At 38.0% G+C, this 24,383-nt stretch overlaps 1 protein-coding gene across 6 annotated transcripts in view; it reads right to left on the bottom strand.

Moving 5' to 3' along the window:
* The window catches only part of LOC109694790 (DNA helicase MCM9), a 116,410-nt gene extending 100,465 nt beyond the window's left edge, over nucleotides 1-15,945 (bottom strand). The window contains exons 1-7 of one of the 6 annotated variants that reach the window (XM_074075602.1): nucleotides 15,741-15,945; nucleotides 12,742-13,060; nucleotides 10,766-11,082; nucleotides 9,521-9,602; nucleotides 6,056-6,256; nucleotides 1,740-1,865; nucleotides 176-295 (exon numbers count right to left, since the gene is read on the bottom strand). In XM_074075602.1, the coding sequence (XP_073931703.1) occupies nucleotides 176-295; nucleotides 1,740-1,865; nucleotides 6,056-6,256; nucleotides 9,521-9,602; nucleotides 10,766-11,082; nucleotides 12,742-13,045 (1,150 nt within the window). In that variant the 5' untranslated portion in view covers nucleotides 13,046-13,060; nucleotides 15,741-15,945. Of the gene's footprint in view, nucleotides 1-175; nucleotides 296-1,739; nucleotides 1,866-6,055; nucleotides 6,257-9,520; nucleotides 9,603-10,765; nucleotides 11,083-12,741; nucleotides 13,061-15,710 lie in introns of all 6 variants that reach the window. The other 5 variants (XM_020176941.2, XM_074075604.1, XM_074075609.1 and 2 more) reach the window with 5 other exon arrangements.
* Between the last annotated feature and the right edge of the window lie 8,438 nt (nucleotides 15,946-24,383).

Below are 24,383 nucleotides of genomic sequence, written 5' to 3'. Positions count from 1 at the left end.
ATAAGTAAAGACAGTTTTTAAAGTATTTTCTTACATCTATAAAAGTAATGTTACATATTTCCTTCAATTCTTGGCAGAGTAACCTGTAAAAATAGCTTGAAATTTATCGTAGGTACTTTTTTCATAAGAAAAAAAATTATTTAGTAATATTATTTGAAATTGTCATATAAAATACCTGCACTAGTAGATCCGATTCCTGTGGTCAACACAGATCTTGGTGTAATCTTTGCTGCATATTTGAGGAACTGAGATTTCCCTGTGCCAGGATCCCCAACTAGTAAAAGATGAGATTCACCTAGGAAAAAGTAAGTATGTAAAATTTTAAATGTCTATGAAAGGACTCATGAATAAGTGTAGTTAATCTAAAAGAAAATGGTCTACATGGAAATGCCAACACATACAGTATTTTTGATGTATTACTTTTATGTAAGGCCATTTAAGGAAGGATTTCACTAGAAAATCTTTAGAAAAGTTAAGTCATAAATATAACAATTTTTAACTGATTACTAAATATAACATTTAAAATTTAAATTCTATTAATAGATTATGTGCTATTTGTAGATATTTAGGCATTTAGATATGTTTAACATTTTAAAGATTCCTGGCATATAAAGTTTCTGATTTTATTTTTTACCTACTTTTAAATATCAAGTTACTGTGATTAAAGCTTTCCACACAAGTCATGCAAGATTTTATTCTAATTTTATTTAGGTACTTCTTAGTAATGTGGACTTTACAGCCGCTTTATACCTATCAGATCACTTAAGATTATACCAATTAAGTTGAAAACTTTTCATTTTATGAAAATTTGAGTAGCTTAGTAAAATATCTGTCTTAAAATGACTAAGTACTCTTATATTTCAAATGTAACATAAGAGGGCATGTGACTATCCTATGGTATACATTATCTCACTGACCAAACACATTTCTTAAGTAATACTATTTTCTAAATATATTAATAGAAAAACCATACTTAAGCTCAACATTAAGCAGAGTGCCTTCCAAATACTAGGTCATTTAAAAAAAAAAACCCATAAACTTTATAGTTTGTTATTTTTTACTACACTGTATGGTTTTAGAGTCCCTGCTAACAGGCTGATTTACAATGATGTCCTTGTAGTCTTTTGGTTTACTCTTTGGTTATTATGGCTCATATGAGGGACATTCAGGTCAGTTAAGTATGTTAGCTGCAAAAGAGCTTTCTGCCATCCAGACATAATTACACTCTTTGAGTAATCTTTGTTTGACTGTATGACCTATACCAGCATCTCATGGCAGATGGCACATTTGCTATCTACCAGCAGATGGGGAATCAGCAGGCAAATGACTGAGAGCAGCAGTCTGAGCGAAATACACCGACAGTCACAGATGGAGATACCAACCTGGAGACATTAAAATGCACCATTTCTAACCTTTCTTCTTGAAGAGAGACAGGTCCAAAGAAAAACACACAGTAATTGCAATGTAAAGATGTTATTTTGTGGCCCTGTTATAGGCCACAGCAAAAGTATTTAGCCATTGAAAACTTAACGCTTTCTTTTAAACTTTCTGGAATTAGAGAAAGTTGCTTTTGATAAATACAGGTATTAGGCTAAGTATGAGATATTCAGACAACTGTTGAGTTTAAAAGGCTACATTTAGGAAATAAAGCTCAACAAGTAGTTTTTATTCAAGAAAGGAAAAGTCTAGCTTTTTTTCTTGTATATGTTAGCATTTCTCAAGTTTTTATAGGTACTAACCTCTTATCCTGGTTCCTGTAGCATCAGTCCTTTGAATTCCACCAGCCAGCACCATGGCCACAGCAAGCTTTACCAGATACATTCCAAACACTTGAGGGCACAAGCTGGCCAGTATTTCATTCCTCCCTGGAAAAAGTAGAAAGATCAGAAGTCACCAATCTAGAAACCCTAACTAAAATCCCCCTTACTATCCTAACTGACCATCCTCCTACAAACATACTGTTTCTACTTATGTAAAATGATTAAGACGACCAAGTCCAAATAAATAAAGAAAGTAAATAGCTTTGTTTAGGTTCTACTTTTTGTTTTTCTGTTTTTGTTTTTTTGGGACAGGGTACATAGACTGGCCGAGGACTCCCAAACCTCTGCCTCAAGCTGCCTAGTGTTGGAATTCCAGGTATGCACCATCATGTCTGACTCACTTTGTTTAGGTTCTGAAGGTCCTTTTCTTTATGCTATGAAAGGAAAGTCAGGCAGCTATTCCTGCTTAAGGTTCCATAAACTTGTCATACTGCAGAAGGAATATACAAAAAGGAATTTCCTTTCTCCCTTCCCTTTTACCTATCAGGCCAGCATTATTGCGGTAAAGTAACGCAGCCATATTCTCTTATGTGGTAAATTCAGTAAAACTCACTACCTAATTAAAAGGAAAATATTCAGTCTCAGAAATGAGTCAGATTTTAATAACCTTTCAGTAACCTTTAAAGTGGTAGTTGGAGTTTATGGAGCTTCTCTAAAAGTAGAAGAGGAGGAAAGAAGTAAAACCAACTCACCCTGCAAGTCACTTCTGTCTGTTTGGTAAATGCTGTTTTTTCTGGAATAAGTTACTGGGCTTTCAGAGTATAAAGATCATTGCAAAGCCAGGCATGGTGGTACATACCTAGAGTCCCAGCTACTTGGGCAGGAAAATTGTGAGTTCATTCTAACCTGGACAAAGTCAGCAGCAAGACCCTATCTCAAAAACAAGAGCTGGGGGTGTAGCTCAAGTGAGAGTGCTTGCCTAGTATTTGCAAGGCCCCAAGTTCAATTCCCAGTTCTGCAAGGAAAAATATACACACACTGCAAACTACAACCCCTGCAATCCATGCTAGAGAGCTGGAATTCTAATTGTGTGCTTTAAAAAAGTCTGTCACTATTTTAAGTTGTTTTTAGAAATCTCAAAGCCCCAAACCCCAAGAATATGCCTAGCCCATCCATGAATAAACTATTTCATCCAGTCTGTAGCCTTATCAATTGACAAGATTCTAATTAGGCCTTCCCTGAGCCTTTTCATAATGTGTAACCCCATACACAAAAATGTTTTTGTAATGTATTAGAATTGGGGTTTTTTGGTGCTGGGAATTGAACCCAAGGCCTCATGTGTGCTGAGCACATGTTATACCACTGAGCTACACACCCAGCCCTGTAATGAATCAAAGTGGACTCAGTGCTATGGTGATATGAACTGGCAAGGCAGAAATGGGTTTTGTTTTTTTTTTAAATAGAATGAAAAAGGGAAACAAAGAATTAGTAAGTCCAAGAAGTTTGTTAACTGTCAGAGGAAATCCCTCCCTTTAGAGATAGAAAACCTAGAGAGAAAAAGGTCAGAGGTGCAGGTAAAACTGGAGAGTAGATAGGTAAACTCTGAACAGAATCTAGAGATTACACATAGAAAGAATAGGTCCAACAAGCAGGTTCAAGAGTAGGCAAACTGACTCTGAGGCACCTAAGCCAAAACTGTTAAAAGAGTCATCTTTGTTGAAAAAAGGTGGATTCAGTGATGAATGTGCTGACAGGAAGCATATCGCAATGGTAAAAGGCACAGGCTCTGTCTGATCTCATGCCTGGAGGCAAATCCCAGTGTTATTATTTTTTAGGGTCTGTCCTGGGACAAGTTTCTCAACCTTTTGCCTCCCTTTCCTTATCTTTAAAATAAAGAGGATATTGCTATCAAAGAATTGTTGAGGACAAATAGATGTACAGCACATAGAACAAACTGTTCCTGGCACATCTGAGAGCTTCTTAACTGCTGTTTTATTTCCTGAATTGTACTTATTTCTGATTTCAAGGTTATCTCAACTGTAGTCCACACAAAAAACACTATGATGGTATACTGAGTTACCAGAGAAAAGTAAAAGAGAAGGGCCACTATCAAGTTGAAAACATGATTCCTTGGATCATGGCAGTAGAAGTTTCTTGGTTATACCATGGAAGAGGATGCATTAGGGTGAATGCTATCACCATCCCTCCCAAATTTCTGGTTCTAAACCATGTCAGTAAAATGGTTATGACCAAGCTATCCACTCATGTCATGGCCTTTAGTTATTTCAATGAAGAAAATCTCTTCAATCTAAGATAATTTAGTTACTCTGCATGGTTTCCAGATGGTCTAACAGACCCACCAACTCTTATGTTTGGGATTCTATCCAGTATCTAAGCACCATGGCCAAAGGATTCTTGAGGTCAGTGCAGATCAGAATAAAATCCCTTGACTCATCCTAGTAATACCCACAGTATTAAGAATTCAACATCCAAGAGGAGTAGTAAAGTAGCTTCAGCAGCTGGTGGAGTGGCTCAAGTGGTAGAGCATCGCCTAGCAAGTGTGAGGTGCTGAGTTCAGGCCTCAGTACTGTCAAAAAAAAAGTAAAATCTACAAAATTTTAAGAATGATGGAGGGGGTAAATTCAATTATATATTATAAGAACTTTTGTAAATATCACGATGTAATTAAAAAATCTTCAGCATTAGACTAGCAAAAAGGAAATACCCCATTAGATATACCGCCCCCTCTTTACCCCTCTTCCCCCACCAACACACATACATAGTTTGCAATAGTTAAATGTCGTGCAGTAGTGTCCAGTACACAGGAAACTAAGAAAAGGGAGAATTAACTCACTTAAAAAGAAAAATGTTTCTCATTTTCTCACTGTCTTCCCACTTATATTCTTAGAAGGTTATGTTTACTTTTATGTAATAAATGAGTTGTAGAGCAATAGCCTTCTAATTTAAGCAAGACAGTCTTCCATCAACAGCACAAAAAACTTCTAAAGGTCTGGCTAGATAGAGTAGTATATGATGACCTTCCTTCACCATTACAAGGTAGAATTGAGCTGTGGTTCTGGAATGAATAAGGAACAAATGTGGTCTAAAGAACAGTTAGAAATTTTATAAGGTTCTGAACCTATGAAACTTTTCAGTTAAAAAAAAATCACTTAAAAATGTATGTGATTCTCAAAGCACTTGCTGCTTAAAGCCTCACTTGCTGCTTAAAGCCTAGGGAACTTTGGGCTCTTTTCTATATAGATCAGATAAGGGATCAAGAACTACTTATATGTGTTATACAGGTTCAAAAAAAATCCCATAAAGTAAAAACAAGTGGTTCATATTTAACCAACTGGAGGCCTTATTTTGTGAGTATTTATCTAGTTTAGCACATAATTTAAGAATAAAATAACATATTTGAGGCAAAGTTTATTAGAATTACGTCTCTCAGAAGATGCATCTGAGGAAGAATAAAAGCAAGGAAGATTTAGCTGGTATTTTATACATTTGGGATTTTTCAATAGAAAACATGCTCTACAGACTCAAAGGTTACAGTATTTTACTCTATGTAATTGCATCTTAGGTGCAGTCGAATACTTTGTTCTGATGACAAAGATTATTATTTGCATATTCTATCACATCATCCCTTTCCTATTTACTCCATTTTAAAGTCTTCAATTGAAACAGTAGAACGTTGTCTTTACTATCAAAAATACATTAGAATCTGGGCTTGGTGGTTCATGCCATAATCCTGGCTACCCATCCAAGCATTTCAGTCAACAAAAAGCTGGGCATGGTGGTGTGTGCCTGTCATCCCAGCTGTGTGAGAATTGTAAACAGGAGGATTGTGGTCCAGGTTAGCCCAGGTATAAATATGAAACTATTTGAAAAATAGCAAAAGTAAAAAGGGCTGGGAGCATGGTTCAAGTGATAGAGTGCCTGCCTAGCAAGTGCAAGGTCCTACCCTCAAATCCCAGTACTGCAAAAGAAAACAACTATACCTCTAATTGGCAAAGAAGGTAGGAAAATCTGTATGGGTTTTGGCAGTACAACAAGTGTTTAAAGTAATAATTAGAAACAAAAACTCTCCAGGAAGGTATCTCAGAAGAAAAGACTATATCCCAGAAAAGGACATCATAGGAAGACTACAAGAGATACTGATTAATGCTACACTTTGAGCTGAGCCATTGGCTCACACAGCATGTAAGGCTATCTGCAAATTACAGACGTGATTCATGTAACTACTGAATGTAACACCATTAATAACTATGAGCTTTATGTCCTTAAATACAAACCTGCAAAAGGATCGCTCTTGTAACGGTCCCAAAAGTCTTCAAATTCCTTTCGGACTTCCTCATCTATAACAGTTCCTGAAGACTGCTCATTATTTACTTGGACAAAGTTGGCTTTCAGGACTATCTCCACTTCACAACGTACATCTTGCTGAAGAGGCTTCCACCGTTGCATTACAACCCCATAGACAGTTAGGTCATCACCTGGGAAAAGGTACCAAGTGAGTCCAGAAGTAGCATTATGAGTTCTGGGCACAGACATATTACAAAGGACCAGGAATTAGAAACAAACCACTCCCATCCTGAGGTTTAGAGTGTGTACACTCGTCCAAAAAGTAATTAGAAATTTGGGGGCAAAAGAAACCCCTCCCCCAAATTCTTGACTTTTTCAAACAGGCACAGCTAAAAGCTGAAGTCAGCATTTTATTCTTTATCTGCTACATGAAAACCACATCAAAGTACAGCCCTTCACTGGGAATAGTTTTCTGGATGATTTATTCATTGTTGTTATGTTGGGTAACATGTTCATCCTCTCAGTCTCATTTTGGGAAGAGATGTGGGAACTGCAGCCAGAAGAAGAAACTATAATCAATTTGGTGTTAGGAAAAGTCAATCTTGTGTTATCTAGTATCTACTTCAGTTTCTTACATGTTCATTTTTACTTTCCATATTTGTTAATATTTTACTGAAGCACCCCCCCCCACATTTTTAATGAACCAGAGGAATACACTAAGAAATCAGTGAATACCTGTTCTATTTCAACCTGTGAACACAAAATAACAATTCATCTTGTAACTTCCTACCCAAGGAAAACTTCCTAATTGTGTTTTACAGAATATCAGACTTACACATTTTCCTAAAGACCCTGGGTAGTTATAAGAAAATTCATCAACTGTCAACATCAGTGATTGATATTACATACAGTGCAGTGAATCAGCTGACAAGTACGTATGAATGCTTGGCATACTGGAGAAAAGGGGGCCAAAACCAAAAATCAAATACAAACCCATAGCCTAATTCCCCCAAATTTCAATCATATTTGATGAAGAATGTTGGACATGCCTCAAACCCAATCCTGGTATTTATATTTTGCACAAACAACAGTCTCAGAACTAACAGGCAATTCTTCATACCCAAGACAGTGCCAATTATCTGCTATTTGCCGATGCAGAAATGCTTTTCACTCTAAATTTCAATGTGTAATGTGTAATCTGCTTTTATTTTCTGAAGGAAAGTGTTCTGCAAATGCTAAATGCATGGAACTGGTGGTGCCAATTCACAGAACAGAAATGTACATTTCTAGCTAAAGTCAACTTCATACTAAATGGCGACAAACACATTAAATAGATACTTACACATGTTTCCAAGCCCATCTGGAATAATAATCATTTAGTATACTGTTTCCCCCAAATATTTTAGATAAAAATGATTAGAGTAAGTTTATAGGAATACTGACTTACAACAGTACTCTATAATGGTCATTCTAATGAATTATATTTAAGCTGTCTTCATATTAATTAAGGATCTTAACATTAGATATAGCACCCATCAGTAATAATCTGACTTTGATAAACAGTGATTATGTAGAAAATGCAGAGTGAGAATAGTGGCCAAGAACAGTAACATCAGATTTAAATTTTAAATCAGCTCTACTGTTCAATGGCTATGTATTTTGGAGCAAATTACCTACCTACTCTGACTCTATTTCTTGGCCTACAAAATGGGAATTAGATTTATATCAAAGGACTAAAATGAGAATTAGGTCAGATACTCTACGTAAATTACTTAATGCAATATGAAGGAAATATTAAGCCAATAAGTATTAGCTACTGTTCTACTAGCCCTACCCTATGTTTGTATAGCAACTAAGACATTAAAAAAAAATCCTTCAATATATAAATGTTTTCATTTACTCAAGAATTCATTGAATGGCAGATTCATATGGTCATTACAACTGTGAGGTACACATGACAGTCCAAGACAAAAGGCATTCATTTAAAATTCTGAATTTTCCTATAGTAAATATATAAACTATTATTTTCAGGAAGCTAAAATTTTTCCCTTTAAACAATCAAGTCTCTCTGTGCTTCTGTTTGTTCTGTAGCATCTTTACCACTGCTGCCAGCCCCCATCAGACCATCCCTCTGCTCTTCTGCTGCACTGGCAATTGTTAGCACAACCCTAACTTCATAACTTGGCATATTTCATATTGGGGTTCCTTCCTAGGCTGTAAATTCCTAAAGGGAATTGATTCCCAGGACTTGTAGCTATGGATAAATGAAAAAAAAATTCCTATTGACAGATGGCTTCCATCCATCCTTTATTATTAATGGTATTTGAAAGAAATTTTAGGGGAGAAAGAAATTCAGTTTTACAAGAAAACATCTTATTCTCTACTGATGGATATTCTCATGTCCAAAATCAGAATGAACTATCATGATGCTGAGTAGGGAGGAACAATCACTTCCTTTCTCCTACGCACCAGCAGGACTTTCAGTAACATCTGACACAAGTCACATCCTGATTCATTTTTGATAGCTGTCCGCTGAATCCACTAGATTTTAAAAAAATGTTTTATTGTTGTGCTGTGTGTGGGTACAATGTAGCATTTACAAAGGTTCTTACAGTGTATCAAATATATCATACTGAATTCACCCCTTCTGATCTCTTTCATCTCTCCTCCCCTGATTCCTGGAACAGTTTCAACAGGTATCATTTTTGTATTTACATATATGTGTATACATTATTAGCACCTATTATTCATCCTTCTACTCCTTTGCCCTCCACCTTCCCACACCCTCCCCCACAGAACCTGTTCTCCAATTTTGTAGAAGAAAAAACATGAAAGATAAAAAGAGAAACATGGCGTTTTTGCTGGTTTGATACAGAGTTTCTTAAGTTGCCATTTTTAAGCTGTGGCACACTGAAGAGAGCTTTGTATCTGAAGTCAGTGACCATGGACAATTCCAGTTGTCTATAAAACAAGCAGCAGACTAGATCACTAAGCTCCAGCTTAGTTCTTTTCTATCACCTTCCATGTCCATGCAGTCTATTCACAAGGTGAGCAATTAAGTCTCTATATTCCCTTGCTTAAAAAATAAAATAAGCTGGGAGCTGGTGGCTCATGCCTGTAATCCTAGCTACTCAGGAGGCAGAGATCAGGAGGATTGTGGTTCGAAGCCAACTCAGACAAATAGTTCCATGAGACCCTATCTTGGAAAATCCCTTCACAAAAATAGGGCTGGCAGAGTGGCTCAAGGTGAAGGCCCTGAGTTCAAGCCCCAGTACCACAAAATAAGTAAATAAAGTGGCTTTTTCTAATCAATATACAAGCTAACACGTTCATTTTTGCTGGATGCACTACTACTCCAGCTACTTGAGTGGGAGGACCACTTGATTCCACGAGTTCAGGACCAGTCTGGGCAACACAGATAGACCCTGTCTCAAACCAAAAAATTACATTCTTACCGGATTTGCAACTGTCTACTAAGTCATCTTCCAGGATAACCTTCATAGATCGTGGAATACTTCCAACAGATAGTCTCTGAACCTAGCAAGGAAAAGAAAGCATACTGAGTATGCTTCATAAATGCTAAGCATCCAGAACCTGTCAATACTTGAAACTGCCATTTCCATTTCTGGTATTATCATACAATTTTTATGGAGACTTAAGGATTATTCTTGAAAATTATGCCTGGCATCAATTTAAGAATCCACTAAGACCATAGTAAAATAAAAGCAACAATATGGAAAATATCTCCAAATAAACTCTTCCTTGTAGATGGTCAAAATAAATATATGTTCCAATTACTAAACCTAATGACAAAGCTACTTATCTAGAAAAGAGAGGCATTTCTTTCCTGATCTGTAGTCATAAGACCTGAGGCAATTCACCCAGTCCCTTCAGTTATTTCTTAATAATAGAACTCTGCTTTTATTCCATGTGGACATGTGCTTATTAGTAAATTGACAATATTTCTAGGTTCCATTGCACCTATGTGTGATCAAGTAAATTCTGGCCAATAAGAGAAGGCTTAAATGGAGGCTTGATTAGATGGCAGGTCCACCTGCACATTCTTCCTTTTTCCAGTTTTCTGACTAGAATACAGATGTGATGGAGCTCTAGCCACCATCCTGGACAACAGACAACCATAAGAATAGAAGCCATGCATTTAAGAATGGTGCAATAGAAAGACTCAAGTCTCAGTGCTCCACACTGAAGCACCTACATGCTAGTGTTAAATGCCTATTTCCCATTTATTTTAGATGAAAATAAACCTTTGTGCTTGAGGAAAGGAAAAACTCAGGCTTTTTGTTAAAAAGTATTTACATCTAGCACAATAAATAAAATTGAGCCAAAACCCCAAATCATGCTCTTGCCTATGCTTAACAATCAACTAACCCCTTAATTTTCTCCTATCCTCTAGTTAAGTACAGCTAGTTTAGAATTCTTAATATTCACTTTAATTTTAATATAATTAAGTCATTCCACAATCTTCTTTGCAATGCTCCATCTAAAACAATGATTATATATTTCATGGTTCCTAAAAGCTATATTCTTATACATGTACAACAGTTTCAGGCTTGATCTTCTACAAGTGATGACAAGAATCTATTTGTATCCATTCTATATTCCTTAATTCTAGCAATTTGACCATAGCAGAAAACCAATTCCTCATATTTGTTATTTTTCTCATTTATTTGATCATTTACCTGTTCCTGAATCTTGATTTCCTGATAATCTCTACACCTGGCTGGAGATGAAGACAAGCCTGAGAGGCAAGTGAATTTTGAGGAATCACAGCTCTCCAAGCTGGGACATGAAGATGGCCGGCAGAAGGTATAGTACTGCTCAAAGTCAGCCCTGACCACAAATACGTGCTTGCACTTGTTACACATGTAATCCCGCTCAAACTCCAGGACCTTCACCAGACTTGTTCGAATCACTGTCCCGGTGACAGATAAAAAGTGTCCTACGTCCTTGGTTTTTGGGATGTGTTCTCTCACCAGCTCAGGACAGATGGGCAAACCTGATTGGGGAAAAAAAATCATCATCATCAACTTACACCTTGATAGATGACTCCATGGAACAGTTCCTTGGAGAAAAGTCTTTGTGTTCTACTTTTAAAAAGTCAGACCATGAACCCAATTAAGAAAATATAGAAAAGATTTCAAGTAGCAGTCATCAGCGGACCCTTTTAAAAGCACATATTTAATCTGGATGTGGCAGTAGATGCCTGTAATCCCTACACTGGAGAGGCAGAGGCAGGAGAATGGAAAGTTCAAGGCCTGGGCTACATAGAGAGACCCTGTCTCAAACAACATCCAAAACAAAAACACATCTAGGCCGAGAAGCTAATAACCAGGACTTAAAAAAGAACTGATGTTCATAAGATAGCTGTGTCAGTAAGGTCTAAATACAGTATGTAATTATAACCACATCCAACAGAAAATATTGCCACCTGCTTGCTACTTGTAAAATCAATTGATGATTCTTTCAGTAAATCACAAAGCAGAGTAATACAGAGATGGTAGCATTTTTGTTGATTATAAATCACCACCTTTCTCAAACGTCCTATAAGCTAAATGGTAGGCACTCTACCACTTGAGCTATGCCCCCAGCCATTTTTTGCTTTAGTTATTTTTCATATATGGTCTCATGCTTTTTGCCTGGTAGCCTCAGCTCTTGATCCTCCTACCTACACCTTCTGCATAGCTGGGATTACATGTGTAAACCACCATGCCTTGCTTTGTTGAGATGGAATCTTGCTAACTTTTAGTTTGGGCTGACCTTCAACTGAAATGGTCCCTATCTTCACCTCCCAAGAAGTTGGGATTACAGGCATGCACAACTTTTCCTGGTTAAATACTTTTTAAAAAATTAAAAGGGCAAGTGTGTTCTCCAACTTAATCACAGAGTGCTTAAGTATTGTGGAGTCTGCTTTCAATTTCACCAAATCTTTCTTTCTCATAAATGGAATGAGACTGCACCAATCTTTATTAGTTCATACAATAATAGTAATTTTTTAAAAAGAAAGGTTTGAGGGTTGACAGGGACTGTATAGGGAGTTTGCATGTGAAGAAACCAAAACTTAGTCGGAATAACTTGCCAAGTCTCCCAGATTAGAGCTGCAGCTCTAACCAGTTATCCTCTAATCCAGATTTCCTTTCACCATCCCACACTATGCCTTCCAAGGAATTATTTCCATGAAATGAACTAGTGAAGAAATCATTACACTGTAGTGCTATTTTTTCCTAAAATTCTTAAGACTAACTCTTTAACTCTATTAAAAGTATTGGGGTTTGAACTCAGGACCTTGTGCTTGCTAGGCAGGTGCTCTACCACTTGAGACATGCCCCCATTCCAGTTTTTTAATTCTAGTATCATCAATTCTATTGCTAGTAGTCATAAGAATTTATAAAGCTGCTTTGGTTTACAATTTTATGCACACACAGAAATATATAAAGCAAGTCTCCATACCTCCTCCCTCCCCTCTGTTGACATGGAAAGTACCCCATGCCTACAGCAGATAATCGGTTCTGATTTAAAAGAAGTGACCAGCAGCTACAAAATAGATATGTATTTTAAGTATAAATATCAATTATTTCTTAGTACTCTGAATCCCATGAGCTGCATTTTCTTCATATCCTAGAAAATTACATGCCAGTAACATCTTTAAGTGATTTACCTGATATCCTGGCATGAAGATTCTGCTTCATAGAAACACCCTCAGGTTGAGAAAGGGACTCGAGAATTGTCAAGGCTGACCTTTGGAGTGCACTATCAAAAATAGTTAGTACTTCATTGGGGAACACGTTGAAATATTCTCCAATTTCCATGTTGGTCTCAAAAAGGGTCATGGCATTAACCACAACTGGGTAATGAGCATTCTCGTCTCTCTCCTTTAAGATTAGGAGAATATCATTCTTATGGTATTCTGAAACATAAGACTCGAACACTTGACCCACCAGTGTAACTTGATTGCTATTCATCTTGAACCTAGGTCACTGAAGAAAAAGAAAGGATGGTATTATAATTTTGATATTCAAAATCTAGGTACATTTTAACAAAAGACTGATTATAAATCATCCCAGTTTTGGGTCACATTGTAATCACAAAATAGCATCTGAATTCAAACCTTAATTCGATCTGAATTACCTATTATAGTTATATAAAACATGTACTTTAAAAAAGAAAGAAGTTAAATTTAATTCAAAGAATTAGATAGTACTGACTATAAAAATCCCAAAATGGTACAAAGGCTTTCTCATATATTTTCCAAAATCTTTCTTCTCATTAATCCTATAGTATATTAATACATTAATCAGATTGATAGCCAGTTCTAATGTGAACAATTAGTCACTTTAGAAATTTATATTTGGACGTGAATTTATTCCCTATTTTCTCTTTCTAATCTAGGAAAGCCACAGGTTTCAGCAAAAAACACTATCAACAATGTAAAGAAATTATAGACAAACTAAGGAAAGTAATATCATAAAGTCTTTAAATAACTATTCTTCATCTTTCATTTATCTGATTTCTTTGGCAATTCTTTTTTAAAAATGTGTATTTGCAATTTAAAAAGAGCCTACCCCTATCCTGTTTTCATGTATTCAGTCAGATCACAAGTCATACATGCACAAATCCAATTCAGGGTTCATTTTCTAACATCTACCGTGCATAAGACACTGTGCTTACAAATGGAAAGCACAGTACTGGGTGTTCTTTGTCCTCAGAGAACTAAGGGACAGGTCAAAATGCAATATAAATAGCACAAAGGAGAGGGTTATTAAATTTAAATGATGTGACAGTCTCGAGGTGTGGATTGTAACTACACTAGGCAGTTACAATGAAGAAACTTACTTGGTCTGGAAACAGCGCAAACAATATAAAAGGTGTACTTTAATTTGACTTATTTATCCAACACTCATCACAGTAGACCCACAAACATAAAGATTAAAGATTGTTATGAAGTTCACAGTTTACCATCCTCAGAAGGTATCACATATGCTATTAGCAATATTTGATCTTTTCTGCCAACCTAATGTGTTGGAAAGTGGAAAGGTATAAAAAAGATATCCCATAGTGAGGGCAAAAGCATTCCTAACTATGGGAGGCCAGTGTGAGGTTAAGAGGTGAGTCAGTGAATGTCCACAAGAATGAGTGATAAATCATAGCCACCACACTGACACGTAATTTCTTTTTGTTAAGTAGCCTAAATACTGCCAAGTGTAAAAGCATTTGAGAAGTAACCAACCACACAGTATTTTCATGATGCCTACTGCTAAAATAAAATAAAATAAGAAACACTGGACTCCCAAGAGTGGCTACAAGAGAATCTCTTAAGATTCTACAAATGCATATTAAGTGTAGCACCACAGGTTAACAATTTGAAAAACAGCTCCATATAGACCAGGAAGAGGGCAACTGCAGAATTCAAAGTTCAAATTAAGATTAGATGAAATTTCACCCAGTTATGTAAGGGGTGCAATGACAGAGGTGACTCCATTTTGGATGAGGGAGACACTTTAGGAGGAGAAATCTAAAAGGGCATGCGAAACAACAGGTTTCTCAGAAAAATCAAGCCTCTCACCAAAATAACAAAATGGAACTGCAAAATGTGGGCCCCAAGGCCAGGATGACAAGACTTTCTTGAAATGTTCTGTTTGTTAAGGAAGGAGACAGGCAGGTGGCCGGGTGCAGCCCAGAGTTGATTAGGCGCCAACCAATCACAAATGTAGTTTCAAGGCTGAATAGTTGAACCTAAGGCAGGCAGACCCCTATGTCACCCTTAGACTCCAGCTATACTATGGCTTTTCACTAAGCCCCTCCCTCAGGAAGCTTTACTGTCTTTTCAATAAACTTTGTGCTTGCTTTACTGTTAACTGTTTGTCCGGTGTCTTCAATCATCATCAACTTTGCCAGGATACGAACTTGGGATCAGCCATCCAATATCAGTTAGACCAGCAATTTAGATTGTTAAGTGGACCAGCTTTTTTGAAAGTAGCATTCTTTTTCAACACATTCTTTGAAAGTAGCATTCTTTTTCTGCACAAAACTGACTAGTTGTTTGCAAACTCAATAGACATGTCCATCCAAATAACAGACTTGAGACACTTACTGTTTTGAGTAAGGTCATTGCATAATTCTCAAATTCCCTTTCCTTTTGTCTTATTGAATATCTGGGGTCAAAATAAAATCAGTTTTGTTTTATTCTGTCCTTTTTGTCTCAGTGAAGTACCAAAACCAGAAAACTAAAAGGCACCTAAGGCAGGCTCCTGAGACACGAAGCCACGCCCCTTCCTTACCTGAGCTCCGCCCCCTCTCGGGGCGGGGTGAGCGCAGCATCTAAGCCCCGCCTACTCGTCCCGCTCTCGGCGGGCGCGCGCCATCCCTGCGCCCTCTCCAGGCCCGCGCGGTAGCCCGGCAAACGTGGAGTCGACTAGCTCCCAGAGGAATGCTTCCCACCCAAACTTTCTAAGCTACAGGTCCTCGGCAAGCAGGCTCTGCCCTGCGACACCTCAGCAGGTCTGACCTGTCCTGGGTTCTGCTCCGTGGTAGCTCCTCCGCGCGACCGATCGAGAAGTTAAAACAGTTTTTGAAGTAAAAAGACATGGACAAGACTTGGGACTAACTGCAGGAGAAAACAATAATCACCTTTGAAACGAGGCGGCGGCCGTCACTTACTGGCTGACACGCAGTCTGAAGTCGCCGGGACACGCTGCTCCCAAGGGCTTGGCAGCTCCAAGCTGCGCAGCGGGGTCGTCGCCGCGGCCCCCTAGGTGCCAGGAGCCGATGGGGGCGGGGCGTGCGCGCGGCCGCTCGAGGAGCGGCCGGCTGCGGGGGCGCGCAGGCTTCGGCAAGCCAGCCTCGCGAGGCTGCTCGGCCTGGCCTGCGTTCCCGACGAACGCCCGGCCGCGCACGGCCTCAACTTTCCAGCCCGGGTGGCGCTTCCGGGTGGAGACGCAAGCGGGCGCGCGCCCCGCCGGGCGCCGCAGGTCGCGAGCGGAGGGCGGAGCCGGGTGGGGCGGGGCCGCGTGGGGCGGGGCCGGGTGGGGCGGGGCCGGTGGCGTGCCTGGGCGCGGCGTGCAGGGTCGGGGCGGAGCTGGGACCGAGTGGCTAGCCCCTTGCTAGATGGAGCAGCTCGGGGTTGTATGAGATGGTGTGAATAAGGAGGCTAACACAGGACAACGATTCTCTCCTGTGCCTGCACAAGACTCTGGGTTTATCTCCGCCAATGCAATAACAAAAGATTCCCTAGCATGTTTTCTGATAGAAGTTTTGCTTTTACACTGAGCTCTGTGGTCCAATTATAGCTAATTTTTGTATGTAGTGTATTTATCTTAGGTCACTGTTTTGCCTATGGATATGTATTGGCACTTGTTCAAAGAGCTGTCTTTTTCCCACAGAATGGCTTTCGCATGGATTTCAAAAATAAGTCGTTATAAATCTGTTATGGGTCTACTATTAGATTTTCTATCCTGTATCAGTGATCTGTCTTCACACACACAAAAAAATTCCTGTAGATTCAGCATGAGTCTTGAAATCAGTGTTTGACTTCCATTTTATTCTTCCTTTTCAAAATTGTTTTGGCTTTTCTAAGTCCCCTCTGTTTTCACTTTCTGTTTTAAAATGGTGGGGTTTTGATTGAAGTCACATTGAAGCTATAGATCCATACAAGAATAATTTACAGGATGATACTATTGAGTCATATGACCCTTGAATTAAATAAACCCATTCATATAGGTGTTATTTCGTTCAATGTTTTTGTCATTTTTCAGATTTACTCATGTCAGGGATTTGAGAAAACTATATTCTTTGATGCTATACTAGACAATTTCCTATTGTTCTCTTTAATATGTAGAAATTCCATTGATTATTTTAATATTGAACTTGTATCTGAATTTTGTAAAAGCTATTTATGAATTCTAGTAGCTTTTTTTTTTTAAGATTTCACCAGATTTTCTTTTTTTTTTTTATTGTTTTATTATTCATATGTGCATACAAGGCTTGGGTCATTTCTCCCCCCTGCCCCCACCCCCTCCCTTACCACCCACTCTGCCCCCTCCCTCTCCCCCCCACCCCCTCAATACCCAGCAGAAACTATTTTGCCCTTATTTCTAATTTTGTTGTAGAGAGAGAATAAGCAATAATAGGAAGGAACAAGAGTTTTTGCTGGTTGAGATAAGGATAGCTATACAGGGCATTGACTCACATTGATTTCCTGTGCGTGGGTGTTACCTTCTAGGTTAATTCTTTTTGATCTCACCTTTTCTCTAGTTCCTGGTCCCCTTTTCCTATTGGCCTCAGTTGCTTTTCAGGTATCTGCTTTAGTTTCTCTGTGTTAAGGGCAACAAATACTAGCTAATTTTTTAGGTGTCTTACCTATCCCTCACCCCTCCCTTGTGTGCTCTCGCTTTTATCATGTGCTCAAAGTCCAATCCCCTTGTTGTGTTTGCCCTTGATCTAATGTCCACATATGAGGGAGCACATATGATTTTTGGTCTTTTGGGCCAGGCTGACCTCACTCAGAATGATGTTCTCCAATTCCATCCATTTACCAGCGAATGATAACATTTCATTCTTCATGGCTGCATAAAATTCCATTGTGTATAGATACTACATTTTCTTAATCCATTCGTCAGTGGTGGGGCATCTTGGCTGTTTCCATAACTTGGCTATTGTGAATAGTGCTGCAATAAACATGGGTGTGCAGGTGCCTCTGGAGTAACCTGTGTCACAGTCTTTTGGGTATATCCCCAAGAGTGGTATTGCTGGATCAAATGGTAGATCAATGTTTAGCTTTTTAAGTAGCCTCCAAATTTTTTTCCAGAGTGGTTGTACTAGTTTACATTCCCACCAACAGTGTAAGAGGGTTCCTTTTTCCCTGCATCCTCGCCAACACCTGTTGTTGGTGGTGTTGCTGATGATGGCTATTCTAACAGGGGTGAGGTGGAATCTTAGTGTGGTTTTAATTTGCATTTCCTTTATTGCTAGAGATGGTGAGCATTTTTTCATGTGTTCTTTGGCCATTTGAATTTCTTCTTTTGAGAAAATTCTGTTTAGTTCACTTGCCCATTTCTTTATTGGTTCATTAGTTTTGGGAGAATTTAGTTTTTTAAGCTCCCCATATATTCTAGTTATCAGTCCTTTGCAGTTTCAGTTTTTGCAGACTGCTGACCAGTTTTCCCAGCAGTTTTTGTTGAAGAGGCTGCTATTTCTCCATCGTATATTTTTAGCTCCTTTGTCAAAGACAAGTTGGTTATAGTTGTGTGGCTTCATATCTGGGTCCTCTATTCTGTTCCACTGGTCTTCATGTCTGTCTTTGTGCCAGTACCATGCTGTTTTTATTGTTATTGCTTTGTAATATAGTTTGAACTCAGGTATTGTGATACCTCCAGCATTGTTCTTTTGACTGAGTATTGCCTTGGCTATTCGTGGCCTCCCATGTTTCCATATAAATTTCACAGTAGATTTTTCAATCTCTTTAATGAATGTCATTGGAATTTTGATGGGAATTGCATTAAACATGTAGATTACTTTTGGGAGTATCGACATTTTTACTATGTTGATTCTACCAATCCATGAGCATGGGAGATCTCTCCACTTTCTATAGTCTTCCTCAATCTCTTTCTTCAGAAGTGAATAGTTTTCCTTGTAGAGGTCTTTCACATCTTTTGTTAGGTTTACACCTAGGTATTTGATTTTTTTTGAGGCTATTGCAAATGGAATTGCTTTCATACATTCTTTTTCAGTTTGCTCATTGTTAGTGTATAGAAATGCTAATGATTTTTCTATGTTGATTTTATATCCTGCTACCTTGCTATAGCTCTTGATGTCTAGAAGCTTCTGAGTAGAGTTTTTTGGGTCTTTAAGGTATAGGATCATGTCGTCTGCAAATAGGGATATTTTGACAGTTTCTTTACCTATTTGTATTCCTTTTATTCCTTCTTGTTGCCTAATTGCTCTGGCTAGGAATTCCAGTACTATGTTGAATAGGAGTGGAGATAGCGGGCATCCTTGTCTGGTTCCTGATTTTTTGATTTCACCAGATTTTCTACAATGCAGAATTTATTGTGAATAAATGCAATTTTACTTCCTCTCTGTTCTGGATATCTTTTATTTCATTCCCTTTTATTCTTGCAGTGGCTAGCAGCTCAAGTGCAATGCTGACTAAAAGTGATGAGGGAAGACATCCTTTCCTTGTTTCTGATTTTAGAGTCAAAGTATTCAGTCTTTCATTCTTAAATATGAAAGTTAGTTAGGGTTTTCTTGTTTTGTCTTTGCCATACTGAGGATCAGAACCAGGACCTTATACACACTAGGTAAACACTCTGTCTCTGAACTACATCTGTAGCTCTACTTAGGCTTTTTGTGCATGCTTTTTATAAAGACTGAAAATCTGTTCTTGTCCTTGTTTTTTGAGAGATTTGTCAAGAATGCTGAATTCCATCAATTTTTTTTCCTATATGATATGGTCATGTATGAAATTTTTAAAAATTTTGGATTGCATTGTGTCCACCTTAAAACAGGATATATTGTAGTCCTAACCCCAGGACCTGAGAATGTGACCTACTTCTAGATAAAATCTTTATAAAGGTAATCTTGTTAAAAGTATGTCGGGATAGGACTTTATCCAATATGATGATGTCTTCAGAAAAAGATGACCACTGAACACAGACACAGATGTAGGGAGAACATCATGTGAAGAGACAATGAGAGAGCATAGCCATCTACAAGCCAAGGGAACCTGAGGTTCCCAGAAGCTAGGATAGAAGCCTGCCTGGTTCCCTCCCTAGCACTTTCAGAGGGAACTTGGGCTTGACTATATTTGAATGTTGGGCTTCTGACCTCCAGAACTGTGAGAAAATAAATTATAATTGTTCTAAACCACTCATTTGTGGTACTTTATTATTATGGCAGTCATAGGAAACATGTATGTGGTAAGTTACATCAGTTGATTTTTGAATCTTAAAACAAATTCGCTTTTTTTGGAATAATTCCCACTTGGTCATTGTTAGGCACCAATTGAGCAAAGGGAACACAAGAGAGGGTTGGGCACATGCCTAGCAACATATTGATCTTGAAGGCTAAAAACAATCAACTATACAAAAGTTATATATATGTATATCATTCTGTCCAGTTATAGTAAAGAATGAGGGGGCTGCCAAGGCTCACTACCAGGCTCCAGGTCAAACCAATTGGGTTGACTAAAAGTTACCTTTGGGTCATTAAAATGTCATTTTAATCTAGTTGTAATTTGCCTTAAGAGGCAAAAAAGGAGGGGATTCAGAGAAAGATCACTTATATCATTTGAGATCCCCCCCCCACACACACCTCTTTCTTTTCTAATCCCTCTCACCTTCGCTCATTCCCACTTCTCTGTAATGCTGCCTCTCAATGAACATTGCTGCTGCTTTCACTGTTTCGTGTTTTGCTTGAACTCTTGCACAGGCACAAGAACAGAGGATTCCAACTAAAAATCTAGTAATAGTCATGATGTATTACTTTTTTTTTTTCCCCTCACTGCTGGAAATGGAAGTCAAGGCCTTGCTTTGCACATGCTAGGCAATTGCTGTACCACCGAGCTATATCTTCAGCCCTATTCTTTGTATATATTGTGTAATTTGCTAACATTTAGTTTAAATTTTTTGCATGTATGTTTGGGATATTGATCAAGTTTTTATTTGCTGGCATTATTTGTAATATCTTTGCCTTGTTTTTTAAAATCAGTAATGCTTTCCTGCCAGAATGAATCAGAAAATTTTCCCTTCTATTTTTGACTTTCTAGAAAAATTGTGTAAATTGGTATTTCTTTCTTAAATGTTTATTAGAATTCACCAGCAAATTAATTTGGACTGAGAGTTCCCTGGAGTTTTAACTCTAAACTCAAATTTTTTGATGAGTTAATTTAGGTTATTTTTGAATTCTGGTAGTTTGTCTTTCAATTAATTTGTTTCATCTCCATTATTTAACTTATGAACATAGAGTTGATTGTAATATCCTTTTAGTATCTTTTTAGTATCTATGGGATCAGCAGTAATGTCCTCTCTTTCCCTCCTGATACTGAATTTTTCTTTTGGTGACTGTCTTAATCTGTTGGGGCTGGGAAGTCTAAGATCAGTGTATCAACTGATTGTTCTGAGAGCTGTCCTCTTGGCTGCAAACTATTACCTTCTGTGTCCTCACATGTCAGAGAGAGAGGGAGCTCCCCACTGTCTCTTATAATAATCCTATTTTGTCAGGGGCCCACCTTTATGGCCTCATTCAACCTTGATATCCCCTTATAAATCTGTCTCCAAATACAGTCCACTGTGGGCTAAGGCTTCAACATCTGAATTTGGACGTAAAGACACAATACAGTTTATAGCAGTTGTGATCTTCATCCCCATTCTCAATCCCACCAGTGCCCCCCGCTCCCGCCCACAACAGATTTCAGCTGTGGCTCTGTAGTGGAGGTAGGGGCACTAGATCTAGACAGTTTTTAGCAGTTGCTGCCTTTTCTTTCCCCAAGCCAGCACCACAGGAGGGAGGGCAACTTTCTCTGGATTCTCTCTGACTTTCTATGTGAGAACCTAATGGGGTTCCTGGAGGGAAGGCCTACATGAAGGTGAGAACCTCTTTAAGGCTGAGGCCCCTGGACCCTCATCCTTATACACTAGCATTTGGTGTTTAGCAGTTCACTAAAAAGTTCATGTTTAAACTTCCTACCACCTTATATACGTGTGGAGCTGTCTCAAGTAAGCAAAAGCTTGGGTTTTGTTTCTTTCTGCAGGTCCCTGTCTCTCTCCAGATTTCAAGAGAGATGAGTTCAAGAAGTCTTTTGTTTGTCCAGTTTTGTTTTTTTTTTTGTTTTGTTTTTTGTTTTTGTGGAACGGGGGTTTGAAGTTGGGGTTTGTGCTTATAAAGCAGGTGCTCTACTGCTTGAGCCACACCTCTAGTCCATTTTGCTCTGGTTATTTTGGAGATGGAGTCTCATGAACATTTGCCCAAGCTGCCCTCTGTGATCCTCCCAATCTCAGCCTCCCAAGTAGCTAGGATAACAGGTGTGAGCCACCAACTTTTTTATCTCATAAGGTAGAAGTGACTATCCACATCTCTGAGCTGAAACCAGATGTCTTGTCCTTTTTATTTTTAACCTATCACTTTCTTTAGATGTCTCTTAGGACAGGATATAATTGGGTCTTGTTTTGTTATTGCACCTGACAGCTGCCTTTGATATGGTTAGAATACTGACATTTTATGTGGTTGTTGATATAGTCAGGACAGAGCCTAATCTCCTTGCTGTTACATCTCTTCTTTGTTCTCTTTTCTATATTTTTGCTTTCATTTGTATCTATATTTCTTTTTTTGCTGGAGTTAAATCCTGAATCTAGTACTCTATTATTGTAGTACTACATAAGAAATGAAAATAAACTATAAGAAGCTGCAAAAGCATGCAACTTTATATGAGACAGTGGTTAGATTACTGACCACACCTGCCAGCTAGAGTTTACACACCAGTGAGAAGTTTAAAAACAAATTTAAGGCCAGGCATTATGGTACACATCTGTATTCTCAGCTACCTGGGAGATAGAGGATCAGTATTTGAGGCTGGCCTGGGCAAAGTTAGCAAGACCCTATCTGAAAAGCAAAAAGACCAGAGGTGTAGCTCATGTGGCAGAGCTCTTGCCTACTAAGCATAAGATTCTGAGTTCAGTCACCAGCAGCACACATGCACAACAAAAAAACAGTTGAATTTAAGGGAACACTAGCTACTTAAAAAGGTGAGAAGCTATCATCAGTAGGTGCCTCAAGTCTAAAACACAACAACAAAAACAATCCTAAAATCAAGACTCTTAGGCAATGCTGAAATTTGCTCTTGGGAGCAGATCCTCATTTTCCAACGTTTGAACACACTTTCTCCTGGTGGATAGTTTCCTTTTGAGGGAAGAATTTTTTTTTTTCCTCAGTAATGATTTTTTTTCATGTTGATCTGTCAAACTTTTCCACCTCTGATATGTCTGGTTTATAGCTCATCTTGACTAAAAGACTTCAAGGAAGTCTGGTACAAAGCTGTCACTGGTTGCTGAGACTGCTTGCTACTCCCTTTGGACTAGGTTCTAGATGTAGTACTTTTTATAATTACATTTTGTCATCTTTGTTGGCTTGTTAGCTATAATTCTTTGCTTTGTTATTTTAATAGTTACCTTAGGGTTTATGGAACCCATTTTAAACTGATATACTAGTTCAAGTGCTATTATATTACTTATCAGAACCTTAAAATAGTACACACTCATTTCTCCCTCCTGCACCAATGCTGCTGTTGCCATATGTTGCATGTTATATACCCATGAGGGATTGTTTTATTTAAACTGTCATGTACTTTTTATAGAGATTTAAATAACAAGAATATTTGTGCATAAAGTTACCATTTCCAGTGCTCTTTCATTATTTCTTAAAATATTTTTTCTGTCCTACTCCCCACTCAGACTTAAACTAGACCTAAAATTCATTTTTTTTCAGTAGTACTTTGTGCTTGTTATGCAAGCACTCTACTACTTGAACTACACTCCAAGTCTGACATAAAATTCTTTTGATATTATTTTTCTTTCTGTCTGACATTCTTCCATTAACCTTTCTTTTTGGTGATGAATTCACTTGGCTTTTGTATGTCTGAAAATGCCACCCATATTTTTGAAAGATATTTTTAGTAAGCATAAAACTGTAGAAAGACATTTTTTTCTTTTACTACATCAAAGAAGTTGCTCCACTGCCCACTTTTTTGCACTGGTTCAGTGAGAAATCTGCTCTCACGCATATCTTTGTCGAGACACATTGTCTTCCTTTGTCTCCTTTGAAGATTTCCTCTATTGCTGGCTTAAATGGTTCATGAGTTGGCTAGATGTATTTCCCTTCATGTTTCTTATAGTTGGAATTTGTTAAGATTTTTTTTAATATGTCACTATAATTTTTATCAAATTTGGACAAGATTTTGACTTTATTCAAATATTTTTTCTGCTGCTTCTATTCTTCTCTGGGAACTCCAATTACTTGTGTATTAGTTTACTTGATGTAGCTCTACATCAAGTAATCTTACTGACTACTCTGTTGAATTTTTTCCTGTTTCATTTTTAATCACTTCTATTGCTCTGCATACCAGTTCATTAATCTTTTTCTGCAATATGTAATCTGCTCCTAGTCCTGTTCTATGCATTTCACATCCCAGCCATTATAGTTTTCATCTCTACAAGTTATATTTGGGTCTTATAAAAATAATTTTTATTGGTATACATAAGGCCCTGAGTTCAATTCCTACTACCCCCCTAGTATCATGTGTCAGTTCACGTT

This window comes from Castor canadensis, chromosome 1 (genome assembly GCF_047511655.1).
Source record: "Castor canadensis chromosome 1, mCasCan1.hap1v2, whole genome shotgun sequence".
NCBI classification, from domain to species: Eukaryota; Metazoa; Chordata; class Mammalia; order Rodentia; family Castoridae; genus Castor; species Castor canadensis.
This window is presented reverse-complemented; position numbering and strand designations above follow the sequence as displayed.